At 41.3% G+C, this 21,525-nt stretch overlaps 1 protein-coding gene across 1 annotated transcript in view; it reads left to right on the top strand.

Moving 5' to 3' along the window:
- NR3C2 (nuclear receptor subfamily 3 group C member 2) overlaps positions 1 to 21,525 on the top strand; it is a 372,959-nt gene that overhangs the window by 293,178 nt on the left and 58,256 nt on the right. Inside the window, 3 exon segments of the mRNA XM_017850074.1 lie at positions 410 to 472; positions 475 to 756; positions 2,902 to 3,046. Coding sequence (XP_017705563.1) covers positions 410 to 472; positions 475 to 756; positions 2,902 to 3,046 — 490 coding nt within the window.

The following is a 21,525-nucleotide window of genomic DNA, read 5'->3' as shown; positions in this document are numbered from 1 at the left end:
TTTAGCCATTTTCGTTTTTATCATGGTTCCGATCTCTGCCTGCACTGCGGTACAGTGGTGATACATTTCTTAACTCCTCCCCCACTAGGCTGAACACTTGTTGAGGACAGGGTAAGGCTTGGTTATACTGCACATATTAGCTGGGTTCGTATGCAGCTTATGCAGTCTCTTATAGGAGACAGGCAGTGAAGACTTGTAAAATGAGTGAAAGAAGGAAGGAATTTGTTATCCTAATACCCATAGTAAGTAATAATAATTGGGCTTTATACGTTTTCTCTTAGTGGAATAAACGATCATGTTCCCATCGACATAACAAGACCTATTTAGAGGAAAACTGCTTTAAGCAATATGAGTCAGTATATTTCAAACATAATTTTAATTTGGCCTTATCATTTACGGTTTCTTATAGCACGAAAGTCAAAGAAGTTGGGAAAGTTAAAAGGGATTCACGAGGAGCAGCCACAGCAGCAGCAGCCCCACCCCACCCCACCCCGCAAAGCCCAGAGGAAGGGACAACGTACATCGCTCCTGCAAAAGAACCCTCCGTCAACACAGCACTGGTTCCTCAGCTCTCCACCATCTCACGAGCACTCACACCTTCCCCTGTTATGGTCCTTGAAAACATTGAACCCGAAATTGTGTATGCAGGCTATGACAGCTCAAAACCAGATACGGCCGAAAATCTGCTCTCCACGCTCAACCGCTTAGCAGGCAAACAGATGATCCAAGTCGTGAAGTGGGCAAAGGTACTTCCAGGTAGGATTGCCTCTCCTTTCATGTGCTGCATCCTGAACTTAACAAGTCTGGGCAACTGACTTCGCCATCTCCAACCATGCAGTAGGAGTTAGCTTTCTATGAAATCCTGATATCAGATTTTTGCAATTGATAGCAAATTGATCAAGTATATAGGAAAAATATGGTTAATGTGCTCATTTCTTCTGAGAATGCAGGGTTAAGGATTTTATTGTTGAAATGACAGATACAGCTGGGCGCAGTGGCTCATGCCTGTAATCCCAGCACTTTGAAAGGCCAAGGTAGGTGGCTCACTGAGGCAGGAGTTCAAGGTCACGAGGTCAGGAGTTCAAGACCAGCCTGGCCAAGATAGTGAAACTCCGTTTCTACTAAAAATAAAAAATTTAGCCCTGCGTGGTGGCAGGTGCCTGTAATCCCAGCTACTCAGGAGGCTGAGGCAGGAGAATTGCTTGAACCCAGGCAGCAGAGGCTGCAGTGAACCGAGATCCCACCACTGCACTCCAGCCTAGGCAACAGACTGAGACTCTATCTCAAAAATAAGATAAAAATTAAAAATTAAAAAAAAGACATGCACTTCTTATGTTGATCAAAATGGAAAATGTCATACAAAAATATTAATAAGATAAAATACATTCTGTTCATGAAATCACAAGGTGAGCACATTATTAGCAGCTCATAACTAGTGTTAATCTAAGCATAGACCGAGTAAGCCAAGGCCTAGCAAGTAAGTTGTCAGAGACCTGGAATGACTCTTCTGTCTGAAAAAAATCACTTTGCCCCCTAGCACCCTTTAAATTGTCCCTGGAATTCCTATTTTAGTCATTTTTTTGTTTCATGGGATTTAATTAATGAGGCCTCTCTAAATCTACAGAAACATCACTTAGAAATTGCCATTCCATTGTCCCAGTGTATTAATCTAAAGCAGTTTCTTAGATTACCTGCGGTCAGACAGCAGCTGTAAAAGTTGGGGAAAGCTCCACTGACTGATTCTTTGAAGAGGAGCTTACCCAGTGCAACTCCACAGGCAGAAAAATGATGCCCCTGGAAACAGGGCAGTAATAAAACAAAAGAAGGCCCGGTACAGTGGCCCATGCCTGTCATCCCAGCACTTTGGGAGGCCGAGGCAGGCAAATCACTTGAGGTCAGGAATTCAAGACCAGCCTTGCCACCATTGTGAAACCCCATCTGTACTAAAAATTCTACTCGGGAGGCTGAGGCAGGAGAATGGCATGAACCTGGGAGGCAGAGCTTGCAGTGAGCCAAGATCGCGCCAACTGCACTCCAGCCTGGGCGACAGAGGGCGAGACTCCATCTCAAAAAAAAAAAAAAAAAAAAAAAAAAAAAAAATATATTATAATATATATATATTATTATAGTACACACACTATATATATACACACACACATACACACACATAAAATTTAGTTGGGCGTCCTGGCAGGCACGTGTAACCCCAGCTACTTGTGAGCCTGAGGCAGGAGAATCGCTTGAAACCCAGGTTGCAGTGAGCCAATATCATGCCACTGCACTCCAGCCTGGGCGACAGAGTGAGACTCCATCTTAAAAAATAAATAAATAAAATAAAGAACAAAAGAAGAGCTTGAATCTGTCAGGCAAGGAGGACAGGTGCCAAGGAAACATGTTCTACCACAGAACTTTATCAAAGTCTGATATTAACCTGGACCATAGGAGGCACCACATGCTCATTTTTTAAGCATCACAGATTCATGAAGAATGAAATCTCCCACCATTATTGCAGACACGCAGGGGTTGACAGTTATTAGATTACCCTTTTAGTGTTATTAATTGTGGGTGGGACAAAGCAAGTTTTGCAGGTTAATACAAATTCTCTCAATCTAACCAAGGGTTTTAGGCTGTCATCCACACTGAAACTCACTGAACTTTGCAATTTTAGTTTGCCTTGGCAGTTTACCCTCATCTAGAATTTAGGATGAATTTAAAGTGAAATGTGGAACAGGACTGGGCCTGTGTTAGAAGCTCTGTAAATGACTATTGAATTGATTTGAGTCTATTAGGGAAGAGAAAAGTGAAAGAAAGGTGGCTGTTTGGGGTTGACTTAAGAAGCATCTTCCTGGAATGTACTTAAATGCTAAGTGTATTTCTGTGATTAATTGTTTTGTTCTTCAGGATTTAAAAACTTGCCTCTTGAGGACCAAATTACCCTAATCCAGTATTCTTGGATGTGTCTATCATCATTTGCCTTGAGCTGGAGATCATACAAACACACGAACAGCCAATTTCTCTATTTTGCACCAGACCTAGTCTTTAATGAGTAAGTACCTATTAATTAGCCTTCATAAAATAAACTGCAGAGTTATTCGTTATGCTTTCTTTCAATAATTTCTAAACAGGTATACGTTGGTGAAAAAATCTACTGAAACTGGCATTTTTTAACGTTAAAAATTTACAGATCTCTAGGAACTTAAAAATTACTCTTTGCAACATTACACTGTACACTTCTGAGTATATATAAATCAGTATATATAAATTCCACATAATAATATGTAGGATATATCCCAAAAGAAAGATGATCCAGTTGGCTCTGAAAATTGACTGGTACAAAGCCACAATTAATAGAAAACAGTCTCTTTTGGTATTGACTCCAATTGGGAAGACGATCTAATTTCTAGGAAATGTGAATGTATAAAGTGCCAGCTTTTACGAGCGTCATATAATGGTTCTTTTGTTAACAGTATACAGCTGCTCAATGTGTTTTCATGACAATCGTAATTACCCTTCTTTGCCATCATAAAGGAAGCCAAACTGTTATTCTGTAGCGAAACATTTTTAGTTTTATGATGCATTTTAAAGACTGAAAGAATTGTGATCGGTTTTTCTTTGGCCACAAATTCCTTCCTATTTTAAGTTTACATTTTAATACTGTTTGCATTCCTCATTAGCACATTTTATTTATGTTTATATCTAGCAGTGCTTCTTTGTAATTGTTGGGTCAAGAAATACTTAAAAGGGAATATTTGAATTAGGATAGTAACTACAGCCAGTCTAACAGATGGCTCTCTCTAGCAACAGGAAAATAGGGGTTTCAGTAGGGGAGGCAGATGAGAAATAGGTTGGTGATAAAAGCAAGAAAAGTAATGCAAAAGATGAAAAGTATAGACAGATAAATGAAAAATATAGACAGATAATGCCAGCATACCGCAGTAGTACCAGTAGTAATTTACCTAGGAGGACCAGTTTGCCCACATGTGATATACTGCAAAGACAATTTTATTCCAAACGTAAATTAGAAACATCAGTTGTTGGTTCTCGAGGTGGCCTTCTTTTGGCAATTTATCAAAAAGAATAGTTCTAGTACTGCATCAGTTTTCACCAAAAGCACGAAGTAAAGTCAAGCAACTGACATGCACAATTTAATTAACTTGTGTTCCTCAATAATCAACTGATATTATTGAATAGTAAGCCCATTTTAAAATATGTTCTATAAACCAGAAGGAAAAACATATTAAAGAGGGTTCTTCTTTTAAAAGGACTTGTGAGTAAATAGGAATCTCTATGAGTGCCATCGGTGTTTCAACATTTGATTTTAACAGAAGATTAAAACAACCCATTTAATCTTATTAATACATCTATTAATTTTTGTCATAAAATGCATATAACATAAAATTTTTCATTTTTAGGCATACAACTCAGTAGCATTAATTACATTCACATTGTTGTGCAACCATCACCACTATCCCTATCCAATACTTTTTCATCATCCCAAACAAACTCTAAACCCATTCAACAATCAGTCCCCATTATCCCCTCCCATAAACTTCTGGTAACCTCTAGTCTATGAATTTGCTTCTTCTGTATATTTAATGTAAGTGGAATCATATAATATTTGTCCTTTTGTGCCTGGCTCATTTCGCTTAGCCTAATGTTTTCAGTGTTCATCCATATTTAGTATGTATCAGAATTCCATTCCTTTTTATGGCAGAATAATATTCCATCATAGGTATGTCAAGTCAGTCCTCATTAGTGGATTCTGTAGTTGCATATTTGCTTACTGAATGCATTTATTTGTAATCTCAAAGTCAATACTCACAGGATTTTCATGGTCATTCACAGACAAATGCAGAGCAACAAGGAATTTGAGTTGCCAAGAGAGCATATTGCAGCTGAGCTCACACAAGGGGCCACTCCACCATCTTGTTTCAGCTTTCATGCTATACACTCATCCCTTTCACAGTCTATTTAGTGCCACATGTTTTGCATTTTTATGCCTTTTGGTGATTTCACCGTTTAAGATGGCTGGCCGCTAGACGTAGTGCTGAAGGGCTAGCTAGTGTTCTTCAGCTCAAGAAAGCTGTGATATGCCTCACAGAGAAAACAGGTGTGTCGGATAATCATTACTGAAGCATAAGTTATGGTTCTGCTAGCTGTAGTTCAGTGTTAACAAACCATCTTAAGTAAGATGTCTTTAAACAGAAATACACATGAAACAAAATTAGGTATAGATCAGTTGATGAAATGTGACCAGAGGTTGTAAGGACCATTACCCCAGACTTCCCCTACAGGAGGGATAGTTGTACATTTGCTAATTCAGTGTTTGCTGCTGTGACTTTATAAAACATGACTACAGCAAATATTTTATCCAATCATCTGTTAATGGGCAGTTTGCTTGTTTCCACCTTTGACTGTTATGAATAATGTTGCACTGAATATGGGTATACAAATATATCTTTGAGATGCTGCTTTCAGTTATTTCAGTACCTAGAATTGGAATCCCTGGGCATATGGTACCTCTTGTGTTTAACTTTTTAAGGAGACACCACACTCTTTTTTCACAGCAGTTGCACCATTTTGCATTCCCACCAGCAATGTACAAGGGTTCTAATTTCTCCACATCCTTGCCAGCACTTTTTTCTTTTTATTAACTAGCCATCCCAGTAGGCGTGACGTGGTATCTCACTGTAGTTTTAATTTGCATTTCCCTAATAGCTAATGATGTTGGACATGTCTTCATATGCTTATGGGCCATTTGTATATCTTCTCTGTAGAACTGTTCATGTAAATTCTTTACCCATTTTTTAATTGGAGTATATGTCTTTTTGTACTTGAGTTGTAGGAGTTCTTTATGTATTATGGATATTAAACCCTTATCAGATGCATGATTTGTAAATATGTCTCTCAACCTATGACTTGCGTTTTTACTCTGTTGAAAGTGTCCTTTGGTGCACAAATATGCATAAGTGTAGTGAAGTCAAAATCTCCTCTTTTGTTGCTTTTCTTAGGTGTCACTTATCACTTTTTAATTGTTTATAAATCTCTGAATATAAAGGGCTACAAACAATTACAGAATTGTAAGAATGTTTTTTCATAAATGGAACTTAGGGGAAAGCACCTTATATTTGAAGGCTGGGAATAATGTACTTAAAGGGGTTTGGAAATGAATAAGAAACAAACAAACAAAAAGAAAAGGTCATATAAGCTTTGTGTATTTGTCTATTCAAGAGAATATTGATACAGATAAAATGGAAACAACAAAAGATAAATGCTTTCTAATATTAAAAGTAGTTAAGTGTTATTGATGTAATTATTAGAATGGACATTTTGCTCTCTGCTCTTAAAACTTTTGACCTCAACCCAACCCGGACTTCTGTAGGGTTTCTTTCTATCAACTAGAAAGAACAGAGCAAAGCTGTGTTTTTCGAGGGGCTAGGGTGGATACTACTCTGGGGAAATAATTGGAAATTACATAAAGCCTTTTGGTCAAATTGCATCAAAAAGAGAGCTCGATGTGGTAGCTCCGTCACTGGGTACCATGATAGACTCTGTATCTTTTAGGGAAATCAGTAAGTTACAGAGCATGTCCGAATGCGTATGTATACATGCTTCATCTTGCATTTATTCCAATAATATTTATTAACTGTTGTCAGTATTCTAAGCAGTAGTTTTAGAATAGTGAGAGAAAAAAATCCCTCTCTCATAGAACATACAGTCTAATGAGAGAGACAGAAATACTGAGTTTTGTAAGTAAAATATAATTGCGGTAAGTATTGAAAGGAAAAGTGCTCTGAGAGCAGTTAATGGGAGAGATTGATCTAGTCAGGAAAGTCTTCCTTGGGAATGATTAAACTGGTGTTCCCCAGGTGAAGGAAGTATATGAGGAGGAAAGTTGATCTAGCCTGAGAGACCAGCATGTGCAAAGGCCAACTGACAGGAAGGAACATGGGCCTTCAATGAACTGAGAGCAAGACCGTGTGGCTGGAGGGGAGCCTAAGGCCAGGTCCTGTGGGTTTCAGAGGCCACATCAGAGACTTGGTTCTTTAAGAGCAGTGGAACAGCCATTGAATTATTCTAAGTGGTGGAGTAGCATTTCCAGATTTGCTTCTTGAAAAGATCCCTCTGAATTCGCGGAATGGAAAATGGGTTAGAAGTGAGTCAGAGCAGATCTTGGGAAACCAGATCTTGCGATGGGAATTCAAGTGATAGTGTAAGGTGAAATCAACAAGAATTGCTAGTGGTTGGATATTGGCAAGGACTGGAGTGGGGGAAGAATTAGCTGTCTAGGAAGACTTCCAAGCCTCTGCCATAAGTGCCAGGAAGGATTTGGTGCCCCTCACTGGGATGGGGAATAAGGGAAGAAGACTCAGGTTTGGAAGGGCAGGGGAAGGGAGAGCCTGGGACCAATTTTAAGGGTAAGATTGACTTGCCTTTGAAAAATTATCCAAGAAGACATTACATAGGCAGTTATTTCTACAGGTCAGAAACTAAAGAGGTGTCCTGGCTAAAGTTAAACATTTTGAACTCATTTTGGAAGTAGTAGTTGAAAGAGGAATGTTGTGACATGGATCGCAAGGAAAGAGATGACTTTAAAAAAGGAGATGCGACTACCCTATCATGTTTTATGTTTTTGTGATCCCAGTGAGGTGTGACCTAGAAAACTCAAAGCATGCCTCACGCATTGCCTGCCAATGCGTTATACATTCATATCTTCTGAACATGTTCTACGCTTTCCCTGAGTCATTACCTGTGCTTTCGTACCCTTCCACAACAGCAAAGGCAGCAGTCTGGCATTTTGTGTAAAGCAGTAGTGATGCAGCTCACTTGAGGGCAGAGTACACCGATGTGGTCCTCGCTTGCTCTCCCACCAACCCTTGGCTGTTTACACCACCCCCCACCTGGTGTTGCCACCTCTTAAGTGCGTGTATCTCTGCCTTATTTCACTGGCACACCTCATTGAAGTCACACACTCTGTCTTAATCATTTTTGAATCTCTAGTAGCTGGCATTGTGTCTGAATCATAGTAGGTACTCCATAAATATTTGCTGAATAAATGAATTACTGAACAAATGAACCAAACAATCTATTAATCAGTCTGAAAGGGGCTTCCTAAGTTTACATTTCTAATTATGAGGATGAAGTTTATGATGAAGTGGGATGCATGGCTTTCCTGAACAGAGGCATTGCAATATTTAAAACAGAGGAACAAAACTTTGGGTTTACCTTCAACTGTGACACAGATCTGAAAGTTCCCAAAGATCTTATTCTCTGGTATTAGTATCACTGGAGATGGAGGAAAGGTGGGAAATAGGGAATAATAAAGGAAACATTCTTTCTAATTTTTTATTAAACATTGGGGTGAAGATATTAGTTAATACTTTAAATTAACATAGAACTTTTCTTATTATAAACTCAAAACTTTTCAAATATGTATTAAATGATTAATTATTCAATTTTACCTTGAAATGGCTTATCATATATTGCTACAGATCGCTGCAAGTATTCAAATTTCTTATCAATTCACTACACATATTAAAACTCCCACTGAAGCCTGTAATGACTTTTTTTTTTCATTTTTTTTTTATAAGTTCTGAAATGAAGGTTCAGTATTACTCTTTTACATCTTGGCTGATATTTTAAAATTAAACATATATTAAAGACTTGCTTATACTACCTCAAGTAGTAGCCCAGTAAAAAATGTTTTTGATGATCTTTTACTGTCCTCAGTAAAAGTGAGGAAAAAAGTCAGGAAGGTGACTTCCACCCACACCATCCTGCGTCTGAAGCACTAGTTGTGTGAGGGCACACCCCTTTTCCTTCCACTGAGAAACCTGCTCCTGAGATTTCCATTGTTTTTTTAATTTCTGGGTAAGTATGAGGGAATGAAGTTCAAAAGAAGGAAACAAGTCTTCCTTCCATGCCTTATTTTTCCGTTGGACCCTATGAAAAACCAGACTTCCCTCCTCCCTCAATGGCTGCTTTTGTTCTTCCTTCTCTCTCCCCAGCCCACTTCCCCTTCTCCTTCTTTCAAGGTAGGATTTCTTACTTCTCCTTGGCTCACTGGGAAACTGTTGTGTGATTTCTGCAGCTTCCAGTGTCTGACCCTCCTCCCTTTTCTTCTCACTTCTCCCTGCACCTTCCTTTCCTTTCCCTTTTGTTACTCCCCTCCTTCCTTCTCCCCTTCTCTCTCCTTCTTCCACCTCCCACTGCCCCATACACCCCTTTTCCTTCCACTGAGAAACCTACTCCTGAGATTTCCATTGTTTTTTTAATTTCTGGGTAAGTATGAGGGAATGAAGTTCAAAAGAAGGAAACAAGTCTTCCTTCCATGCCTTATTTTCCGTTGGACCCTATGAAAAACCAGACTTCGCACCAGCAGCTAGAGGGCCAAGGCCTGCAGCCGACGGCCTGACCATGAAAGCAGCTCCCCCTGCAGGTGGCACACGTACTGCCGGCCTCACCGTGGCCCCAGTGTTCCCAGCGGGGAATCTGTCTGGGTCTGCAGCAACCTTAATTCTTGCCTCCTCAGAAGACAGAATTTGACTGAGGGGCAGAAGGAGAGACTGAGGCGAATGTTACACAGCAAGAGTGAAAGTTTATTAAAAAGCTTTGAGCAGGAACAAAAGGAAGTAAAGTAACCTTGGAAGAGGGTGAAGCATGTGACGTGGGAGATCAAGTGTGCAGTTTGATCTTTGACTTGCGGTCATATACGTTGGCATGCTTTCTGGGAGATTGCGTCCCTTCTCCCCTGATTCTTCCCTTGGGGTGGGCTGTCCGCATGTGGGGTGGCCTGCCAGCATTTCGGAGGGAGCATGCGCAATGTGTTGACTGGAGTTCTATGCATGCTCACTTGAGGTGTTCCTCCCTTACCAGTCCAGAATTCCTAGAAGGTCATACCAGCTGAACTCTGCCATTTTGCCTCTTCATGCGCATGCTTGAGCCCACTCACCCAACTCCTGAGATCTTATCAGAAAGCTGCTTATCACCGGTTTCAGGTTTTTCTATCTATTAGGAGACTGCCTTTCCCTGGCACTGGCTGACACCAATTATTATTTTAGAGAAACAGTATAACAACTGCCTAACCTGAGGGTCACCTGACATTCCTGATGGCAGTAAGAGGGACCTCTCCTGCCCTGCTCATGTCTGCCTGACTACCTACTGTAACACTACCACTGCCTATTTTGCATCTGGTTCTCTTCATTCCTACCTGGCCCTTGGAGACAGTGGAGCTCAAAACTCTTGAATAAAGAAAAGCAACGTCATAAGTAGAAAATCGTTGATCCTTATCTGCAAAGGACAGAAACACTCCAGAATGGAAATTGTGTTTTTACATAAAAGTAGTGTTTAGAGGCCATATTCCCACCTGAAGGAGGCTAGACAGAGTGAAGAACTCTAGGGGAAGGGACAGTGATGCTGGAGGAGGTTTTATAAGCTACAATCAAGAACAGTCATTTAGTTATATACAGGGAAAGAGGAGAGGTAGATACAAGTCCCCAAAACTAGAATGATTTCCTTCCCTCCTTTCCCCTACTTCTTTTTAAAATAGTATTTATTCCTTTTTGTCAGTCTATCATAGTGATAAGGATTAGAATTGGAGTAGAAAGCCACTTCTAGCCAGGCATGGCACCTCACACCTGTAATCCCAGCACTTTGGGAAGCTGAGGCAGGAGGATTGCTTGAGTCCGGGAGTTCAAGTCTAGCCTGGGCAACAAAGACCGTGTCTCTACAAATAATTAGCTAGACACAGTAGTGTGCACCTGTGGTGCCAGCTACTTGGGAGGCTGAGGTGGGAGGATCACTTGAGCAATCAGGAAGGAGTTCAAGGTTGTGAGTGAGCCATGATTGCACCACTGCACCCCAGCCTGGGTGACAGAGCAAGACCCTATCTCAAAAAGAAAAAAAAAAGAAAGAAAAGAAAAGTCATTTCCAGACATTTTAGCAGAGGAAGTGAGAGGAGGGAAGTTCTGGAAGAAATGGATAACCTGCTGCAATGGTACTTCTGAGTTACATCATAATAAGAGAAGTTCCAATACTGAGCACGCAGAAGATAGTGACTGCCTGTACCTGAGAAAGGGGAAAACACCTAAGAGGGGAGTATTAACTTAAGACGAGAACAGAGGGGACACTTCCTAACTCAGTTCTTCGGTTGTCTTCTTTTTTTTTTTTTTTTTTTTGAAATGGAGTTTCGCTCTCGTTGCCCTGGCTGGACTGGCTGGAGTGCAATGGTGAGATCTCGGCTTACCACAACCTCCGCCTCCCGGGTTCAAGGGGATTCTCCTGCCTCAGCCTCCCGAGTAGCTGGGACTACAGGTATGTGCCACCATGCCTGGTTAACTTTGTATTTTTTTTAGTAGAGATGGGGTTTCCCCATGTTGGTCAGGCTGGTCTCGAACTCCTGACCTGAGGTGATCCACCCGCCTCGGCCTCCCAAAGTGCTGGGATTACAGGCATGAGCCACCGCGCCCAGCCCAGCCTGTTGTTTTTCTTCTGTTTTGTTTTGTTTTTATAAAAGCCTGCCTCTGATTTTAGACTACTCGTGGGAGAAGGAAATAAGTGGTATTTATTGTCCTTTATTTGGCAGATACTTACTGAGCAACTTCAGTGTACTAAGCACTGTTCTAGGCAGTGGGAATACAACAGTAAACAAAATAAGATTCCCTTCCTTGGTGGGGCTTACAGTCCAGTGGTAGGTATAGGTGGGTGACATAGCAGAAACAGTGGAGGCCGCATTGTGAAACAGTCCTGCCTGCAGTGCTGCTAGAGAGCAGGGCTTGGATCCCATCCCTGATACTTGTATATGACAACACCAAAAATGGTACTTAAAATAATATGTCATTTCAGTGAATTTCCTCAAGGGCTTTACTAGTGCCCTTGGTTAGCCACATTGGCTTCCTTTTGCTGCATTGAGGATCCAGACTCATTCTTAACTCTATGTCTGTTCTCTGTGCAGGAAGATGGCTCTTTCAAGCCTTCTTGTCTCAGCTCTAAATATTTCTTGTTCAGACAGATTTTGCCTGATCATCTGTATTAGGCTGTACTTGCATTGCTGTAAAGAAATACCTGAGACTGGGAAATTTATAAAGAAAGGAGATTTCATTGGCTCATGGTTCTACAGACTGCACAGGAGGCGTAGCACCGGCATCTGCATCTGGGGAGGCCTCAGGAAGCTTCCCATCCTGGCAGAAGATTAAGGGAGAGCAGGCACATCACATGGCAAAAGCAGGAGCAAGAGAGAGAGGGGAGGGGGGTGCACCACACACTTTTAAATGACCGCTGTCACCAGGAGGACAGCATTTAGACCAAGGGGATGGAGCTAAAGTGTTGATTAGAAATCCACCCCCGAGGCTGGGCATGGTGGCTCACGCTTGTAATACCAACACTTTAGGAGGCCCTGCGGGCGGATTGTTTGATTGCTACTCAGGAGTTCGAGACCAGCCTGGGTAACATGGTGAAACCCTGTCTCTACCAAAAATACAGACAATTAGTCGGGTGTGGTGGTGCATGCCTGTGAAGGCTGAGGTGGGAGAATCACTTGTGCCCAGGAGGTGGAGGTTGCAGGGAACGGTGATTGTGCCGCTGCACTCCAGCCTGGGTGACAGAGTGAGGCCCTTTCAGGGGCGGGGGATGGGGAAGAAAGAAAGAAGTGCACTCCTGAGATCCAGTCACCTCCCACCAGGCCTCACCTCCCAGCAGGCCCCACCTCCAACACTGAGGATTACAATTTAACATGAGATTTAGAGGGGACACATAACCAAACTATATGATCAAGGATCTGTAGATCCTAGAGCTGTCCATCAGATCTAGAATACACTTCTGCCACTTCCCTCCCCATTTTATCATATTTCTATTTTCCCCTTAGTAACCCTCCTGCCCCCATTAGCGTAAGCTCTGAGAGAGCAGGAACCTGGCCTGATTTACCTTTGCGCTGCCAGCTGCTAGAATACTGCCTGGCATTAGTTAAGTGCTTGATGAACTAATTAATTTTAAAATGCTATTTTCAGCATATTTCCTGCTGCTTCTCTGCATACACTCCACACCAGCCAAATTAACCTTTCTCTTCCCTAGGTCTTTCTACTGCTGTGCCTTGCTCCTAATACTTCCCTTCTCCCTCAAGCCCAACCCAAAGCATACTTTCTCGCTGCCAACTTGTCTTACCGTTAAAGAATGATGTCCCCTCATACACTCTATAGCAGGGGTCCCCAGCCTTTTGGGCACCAGGGACCAGTTTTGTGGAAGACAATTTTCCACAGACCTGGCAGGGTATGGGGATGGTTTCAGGTTGAAACTGTTCCACCTCAGATCATCAGGCATTAGTTAGATTCTCATAAGGAGCATGCAACCTAGATCCCTCACATGCACAGTTCAACTAGGGTTCACAGTCGTATGAGAATGTAATGCTGCTACTGATCTGACCGCTCAGGCAGTAACGCTCACTTGCCTGCTGCCCACCTCCTGCTGTGTGGCCCAGTTCCTAACAAGCCATGGACTGTAATACAGTCTGTGGCCGCAGGCTTGGGGACCCCTGCTCTATAGTACTTCTTTTATATCTCGATCATTTGGTACTTACTGTGTCTATATATGTTTTTTACTCTAGGTATACTGTAAATGCCTAGAGCACAGAAAATATACTTGTTAAAGTTATCCATAGTGTCTAGCAAAATGTGTGTGTGTGTGTGTGTGTGTGTGTGTGTGTGTGTGTCTGTGTGTCTGTGTGTGTGTGACAGAGAGAGAGAGAGATGGAGTCTCACTCTGTTAGGCTGGAGTGCACTGGTGTGTTCTGGGTTCGCTGCAAACTCTGCCTCCTGGGTTCAAGTGATTCTCCTGCCTCAGCCTCCCGAGTAGCAGGACCAAAGACACCTGCCACCATGACCAGCTAATTTTTTGTATTTTTAGTAGAGATAAGGTTTCACCATGTTAGCCAGGCTGGTCTCAAACTCCTGACCTCAAGTGATCCACCCACCTTGGCCTCCCAAAGTGCTAGGAGCCACCACACCCGGCTGCAAAAATACATGTAACTGGCACTCGGTGACTGTTTTTGGTTTGTTAATGTGTGCTGTTTCTGGCACATGGGTCAGAACCCAATTCCCTGATGTGGATTGACCTTACAGTGTTATGGAGGCTTAACATATAAACTTAATGAAAAAGATTCCGTTTTGCAGACTTCTTTAAATTTTACTTCAAGAGTACTACTGTATGTTAATATTCCATGTATGATATTTCTTATAGCGTTCTTGAGAAATTTCCTAAGGAGTTAATGAAGCTGGGTAATTGTCAGGATAGTATGAAATTAAAGCAAAACAAATGCGAGACTGCAAATGGAATAAACTGTTTAAGCTATATATTACTATATTGGGATCAGATAGAGTAGTAATGATGCAAGAAATATATCCAAGCTTTATTCTGGCTAACTAGAGGGAGCTATTTTCATTTTAATAAAAGTCTAAAACAGTTTAAGATCATATATTGTCTCTAAAAGGCTTAGTGTAGCTAATATTAGCATATTGCTTTTTATTTCCGTTAACATCTCAAGGACCTTGGTCTCTTCAGCTAAAAATATTCTTCTTTTCTATATAAAATAAAGTTCCTGGATTAAATTTCTTTCTTTTTTTAACTTTTGTAGAGATGGGATCTCAATGTGTTGCCCAGGCAGCGTAGTGGCACGACAGTTCACTGCAGCCTCGATCTCCTGGGCTCAGGTGATCCTCCTGCCTCAGCCTCTCAAGTAGCTGGGACTGTAGGCACATGCCACCACAACTGGCTAATTTCTTCCTATTTTTTTGGAGACAGGGCTTCACTCTGTCACCTAGGCTGGAGTGCACTGGCGTGATCATAGCTCATCGTAACATCAAACTCCTGAGTTCAAGCAGCCCTCCCATCTCGGGCTACCAAGTAGCTGGGTTTACAGATATGAGACACCAAGCCCAGCCTGGAGTAGATTTCTTTATTGAAAATTTGGTAAATGGGGAAAAATTATTTTTATGCAGTGATTCTATTCCCAGATAGGGCAGGTGCAATGGAATGGGCCAGTCAACTCTAAAACAAAGAAGGGCTCCAGACTCCCCCCTTGACACAGGCCACAAGACCTAGAAATAGTAGGGGAACACACTTGAATGTGTCTTGCTGCTTAAAGCATTTTATGAACTTCTGTCTTTAGACATTTCTAGAACGGAAACTGAACCACATAATTATTTTTTATTATATCCCATGAGAGATGATTTTTGTTTTATAATTTTCCCCTTTTCCACCCATGAACCCCAAGCTTATTTAATAGGGTCATGTTGGGGAGGGCTCTCAAAAGGTTATTTAACTTTCCCTGGGTTCTGGCATCTGACACTGTTCTGAAAGAAACAAGTGGAGGATGAAGGGAAACAAACAAGGTCATATTTGGAGACCCTCGGCCTCCTTGTGAAAGCACACTTGTGCACCTGGATCAGGGGAGCTGCAGTAGGAGTGTTGTACAAGCCAACATACATACCTACAGGTGTGACAGCCTTGTATAACATCATCATCAAAGACATCATCTGTGTCCCTGTCCATTGAAGTAGACACCACTTCAACAGAAGCAGTAGAATTAGCAGTTTAGAACCTCCTCACTTCCTGTCCACTGCAGCTGTATATCAGTCTCCACTTACCTTGGCACTGCAGTGCAAAAGTAACTGATAATCAAGTAGTTTAGGGGTAGATCTGAAGGATTCTGAGCTGATGCTGAAAGCTTATGGAAGGTGTCATGCTAAATACTATCTCCAATACTTCATTTTATTTAATCCTCACAACTCTGTGAGGTTGGAATATATTATCCTGCTTTTAAAGATGAGGAAAGCCCAAAGTTTTGAACACAGGTGTCTCTCTGTCCAAAGCTCAGAATTTTTCAGCTATAAAAAGGCTTCTACCTTGACTATGGAATTTGGATTTTCAGGCAGTTACACACAGTATAGAGCTTTGGAGCTTAATAATGGTTTCAGACATGATATATATTTGAAACTCTTACTGGCCAATCATCATTGTCCATATTGTACTGCAATAACACAGTCCCTGAGTCTGGGTAATTTGAAGAACCATGATTTATTTCTTACAGTTATAGAGGCTGAGAAGCCTCAGATCAAGGGGCCTACATCTAGCGGGAACCTTCCTGCTGCATCATCTCATGGTAGAAGGCAGAAGGGCGAGAAAGAGAGAGAAAGAGAATGTGCATGAGCGCAAACGGTGCTGAAACTTGCTTTTATAACACATCCTCTCTCAAGATGACCCACTCCTACGAGAACATTAATCCATCCATGAGGGCGGCATGACCTAGTCACCAATTATTAGGCTCCACCTCTCAACACTGTTGCATTTGGGATTAAGTTTCTAACACATGTACTTTGGGGTACATACTCAAATCATACCACTAATCATTTATCATCTTTCATAAGAATTATCCTTTAAGTGAGATGGCCGGGCACTGTGGCCCTGTAATCCCAAAACTTTTGGAGGCTGAGGTGGCCAGATCGCTTGAGCTTAGGAGTTCAAGAACAGCCTAGGGAACATGGCAAAACCCTGACTCTATAAAAAGTACAAAAATTAGCTAGGTGTGGTGGCATGTGTCTGTGGCCCGAGCTACTCAGGAGGCTGAGGTAGGAGGATCCACCTGAGCCCAGGGAAGTTGAGGCCACAGTGCGCCGAGATCACACCACTGCACTCCAGCCTGGGCAACAGAGCAAGACCCTGTCTCAAAAAAATAAAATAGGTGAGAGAGACATACCCAGTATATAAACCACACAAATAAGAAATAAAGTGTTCTTAGAAAAACTGAAACTTTGGTTCATATTTTAAATTATTTCTCCATATCTGTTTTTCTTCCTTTCTGATTTCAAGGCGGTACTTAAGAGCTCAATTGTTGAAGATGTAAGGCCCAGTCCCTAATATTGTCGTTAATGAGCTCATGTTGTTGAGTGAGTGAGCCTTCATTTCCCTTCTACAGAATGAGGGAATTAGCCCAGACCAGCAGTTTGTAAACGGTGTGTTCTCAGGACCCTTTTACACACTCAGATCATCAAGAATCCCAACAAGCTTTTCTTTATGTAAGTTATATCATCTATTGATATTTACCCAGATTAGAAATTCGAACAACTTTTCTAAAATATCGATTTATCAATTTGTTTTAAAAGAAACATAAAGCCATCACATATGATATAAATAACATAAAACATGAATATTTTATGAAAACAACTTTTTTCAAAAAAAAAAAGTGAGAAAAATGGCATTGTTTTGCCTGTTTGCAAATTCCTTTAATCTGGCATTCTCTCTTCTGCTTCTTACATTTAGTCTGTTGTGATGGGTTGTTTTGGGGGAGGTATATGAAAAAAATTTAGCTTCACCCAGATACATAGTTAGAAAAAAGAGGATCTAACAGACACCTTGAAAGGGTTTTGGGGACACCCTGGAGTCCTCAGACCACACTTTGAGAAATGCTGGACTAGATGACCTTTAAAACCCAACCCAGACTCTAATTCCACCTGGCTTTGGTGAAGCCTCACTGAAGATCTGAATCTGTTTCCTCATTCAAGAAAGACTTAATGTATATGCCAGATGCCGAAAAATCAAAGCTAGATAAAACATAGTCCCTGAAAGGGCTCATAGTCTAGTAGCAAAATACTTACGGAGCCTACCACATGCCATTTACTATACTTGACGCTTTTGTATGAATCATCTTATTTACAGACAATTATATTTTGAAGCAGATGTTATTGTCACTCTTTCATAAATGATGCAGAGAGAGATCCAATAAATTACTTAAGATCACATCACACTGAGAGATGGGCCTCAGGTCTGAGCCTGGGACTCCCCTCACAGCGTGTGCTGTTTTCGTTATACCGCATTTCTCCTGTGTCTCCTGAATAATAGAGATGGAAGTGTCTCACAGGTCCCCTCTACCTTCCTATGGTTACGATTATATAGTGCTACTGTACCAGTGAGATAACTTGTTCTCATAGCTTTGAGAATGTGTCGTTAGAATGTGTCCAAAAAAAAAAAAAGAGGAGTAGTACAGTATTGTAAATGAATATCCTAATCACTTCCCCTAAAGTGAGATTAAATTCTCTTTATTTTTACTATTTAGCTAAAAGATGAACAATAACCAGCATTTCACCAGTCAGAAATAAATATTGAAACTATCTACACTGTGGTGGCTATTGTAAGGAATCAAAAGAAATGAAACATAGAACTTCCATCCTCTAGAATTCTAGAGTGTAGCTGGTGAGTTACTGGACAAGTAACAACTAAATGCATAAATAGTGGCCCAACAAGGTGAAGACAAGTGACAGGTGACAAGTGTTATGAATGGGCACTCCAGGAGTTTAAAAAGCAGGTGGCAGCTACTCAGGAGGCTGAGGCAGGAGAATCGCTTGAACCTGGGAGGCAGAGGTTGCAGTGAGCCGAGATTGTGCCATTGCACTCCAGCCTGGGGAACAAGAGCGAAACTCCATCTCAAAAAAAAAGCAGGTGGTTCTTCTGGACTACAGTGGTCAAGGAAAGCTGCTGAACAAAACTGTGTAGCTGGAAAGGCCATGTTGTCCTCCAAGAGGGTTAGAATTGGATGGGTATTATGAAGCGGGTGGTACGATCCAAGTGTGAGATGCTGTACCTGAGCAGGAAAGGAGATGGGTCTCTGCAATCCAGAGTTGAAGCTGTCAAACCACAGGGCCAAAAGAACTGTGGCCTTCAGCTTCAGAGGGACAGAGCCATTTCTTTCCCCCTCTCCTTTTGTTCCCTCACCATTTCTGCTTCCCTTCCTTTTCTCCATGACTGGTCCCCCATTCTTTCTCCTCATTTTTCTGTTTCTGCTTGACCCTTTCTCTTTCCTTTCCTTTTGCTCTATAGCCCTTCCTTATCTCATGTAGACTGAGTGGGATGGTGTCATTTTATTGAATAAAATGCTACCATCCCATTGTCTTACCTTTGAAATTAGGCATGTTAAGGCTTTTCCAGAGAGAGAACACAGACTGGACAAAGTTGTTGTTTTGTTTGTTTGTTTTTCAAACTTCAGTATGAACTTCTGTGCTCTTTTCTTCGAGATGGTTGCTCTAAATTGAAAACTTTGTTTTGCAGCTCCACCAGTCTTGGTCTTAAAATCATTGAAATTTAAAATCATTGAAATTTCAGTTCCAGAAATTACTCAGAGGAATGATTTTTCTTTATTATTATTTTTTTCCCGATGGCTTGTCCTAGTTTGTTTGTGCCACTGTTCGCAAAGTACCTGAGACTTAGTGATGTATAAACAATAGAAATTTATTTTCTTACAGTCCTAAATTTAGGCTGAGAAGTTCAAGTTGCAGGTGCCAGCAGGTTCAGCGTGTGGTGAGAGCTGCCATCTCCTTCCAAGATGGCACCTTGTTGCTGCTTCTACCAGAGGAAAAGAACACCATGTCCTCACGTGGCAGAAGGGATGGAAGGGCCAAACTCATCCCTCTCAACCCCTTTAATAAGGGCCCTAAGCCCATCCATGAGGGCTCTGCTCTCACTACTTGATCTCTTCCTACAGGAGGTGATTGTAGCGGGTGATTGAGAGGTGGAGCCTCCTACAGGCTTCACCTCTTACTAGCATATTGTTAATTAAGTGACAATATATGAATTTTGAGGGACACATTCAAACCATACCACTGCTGTTCCTTCTCCTTGTTACAGAAAACATTGCTGCCTAGTGGCTGCCCCTGCCCCCTTTTCTTCCCTCTCACATTCTGCCACCCTCCAGTTCTTTGTACAAAGCATCACAGTGAAGGAGGGCTTGGATTGCACTTGCCTCTCTCTCACAAGATTGCCAAGAGCCCAGTGCTTTACTCAAGAATCACAGGGAGGGTCGGATGTGGTGGCTCACGCTTGTAATCCCAGCACTTTGGGAAGCCAAGGAGGGTGGATCACCTGAGGTCAGGATTCTAAAAAAAAAAAAAAAATACAAAAATTCGCCGGGCATGGTGACGCACGCCTGTAATCCTAGCTACTTAAGAAGGCTGAGACAGGAGAATCGCTTGAACTCGGGAGGCACAGGTTACAGTGAGCTGAGATTGCGCCACTGCACTCCAGGCTGGGCGACATAGCGAGACTCTCTCTGAAAAAAAAAAGAAAAAAAAAAGAAAATCACAGGGAGCTAACAGTTTTAAGGTGTTGTCCTTAACTAACGCTCACCGCTTCTAAGCAATGAACATAAAAAACCAACAAATCATTTCTCATTAAAGAGAAACTGCACCGCTACTTAGTTCTGATTAGAGGAAGTTCACAGAATTTCGAGGTAGAGAAGATTAGAAAATGTCACTTTTACCCCTCATCTACCTTGAAAAGGAATTTCATACAAGTGGATTAAAAGGATAAGAAATATTTAGGCTATACATTGAATAATCAGTGTGTTCATGTCATTTTGTGTGCAGGTGTAGTGTGTGTTTCAGTGTTGATGTTGTATGGGAAATGAACGTCACTGGTGGTATAGTGGTCTGGTGGTGTTACACTTATTTCACCCAGTCATGAATGATGCCGTTGTTCATAATGTCCTGAACAAAATCTGCTTTGTGACAGATGTTCAGAATCAGTAATAAGAAAGGACACGTGGCTAATCTCTAATAAATTAATTGAGTTGGACATCACTCTTCAGGCAGATGATGTATCAGCTTTTAGATGATTCCAGTAGAAGAAACTACCTTTCCTACAGAACTGTGGCATCCAGAAATGTTTTCTAGGGTATACTTTGATTAATGCATTTAATCGTGTCTGTGATGACAGAGTCTCTGGAGCTTTAACTGTATTCTTCTTCCAAAGTAAGAAGAAAAGGTAGAAAGCAAGTGTGTTCACTTTATAGGATCACAGATTTCAAGATAGAAAAAGGAATTGGTGACCCTATAAAGTGAGCACACACCTTCTTTCCACCTTCCTTGTCCCCAACCCAACACATTCACACACTGCTAAAATCACATCTGCCCATGTGAGCCACTCTCTGCTGTGGCCTTGGAGGCACAATTGTGCACCTAGATTTTATCAGAGTAAATGTCCTTCTCTACACCATCCTGTGCCAGCTTCTGGTTACTGGAGTAATGTGACTTTTGCTTTAGGAAGAATATGACTCCATGAGTTGTTGGTTAATACATATCTTTTATTGTAGTAGGAAAAAGTAATCTCCTGTCACCCTTTACCCAAACAATAGTCTGGTAACGTTTCTAAATTAGCATTTAACTATTGAATTTCAAGAATGTGAACAAAGTTATCAAGTAAAGGAATCCTACCTTTTTACATCCCCGTTTTATAAACGAGGAAACAGTAGTCATTTATTGAAAGTAAGCAGTGTCTTTATGTTTATACCCAAAATGTCCCTGTATGAAGCAGTAGTAACTCACCAAAGGTTTTCTGTCTTCTGTATAATCATCTGAGATCTGCATACCATTAAATTTTCAGAAATTTAGTATTAAAATCTACAGCCTAGCCTACAAATATGAGGCTTGATAGTGAAAAAAATACTTCACTAGAGAATTTTTTTTTTTTTTTTTTTTTTTTTTTTTTTTT

The sequence above is a fragment of the Rhinopithecus bieti genome, unplaced genomic scaffold, assembly GCF_001698545.2.
Source record: "Rhinopithecus bieti isolate Rb0 unplaced genomic scaffold, ASM169854v2 scaffold_32105, whole genome shotgun sequence".
Lineage (NCBI taxonomy): Eukaryota > Metazoa > Chordata > Mammalia > Primates > Cercopithecidae > Rhinopithecus > Rhinopithecus bieti.
Note: the sequence above shows the minus strand (reverse complement) of the source record. Positions and strands in the feature narration are given on the sequence as shown.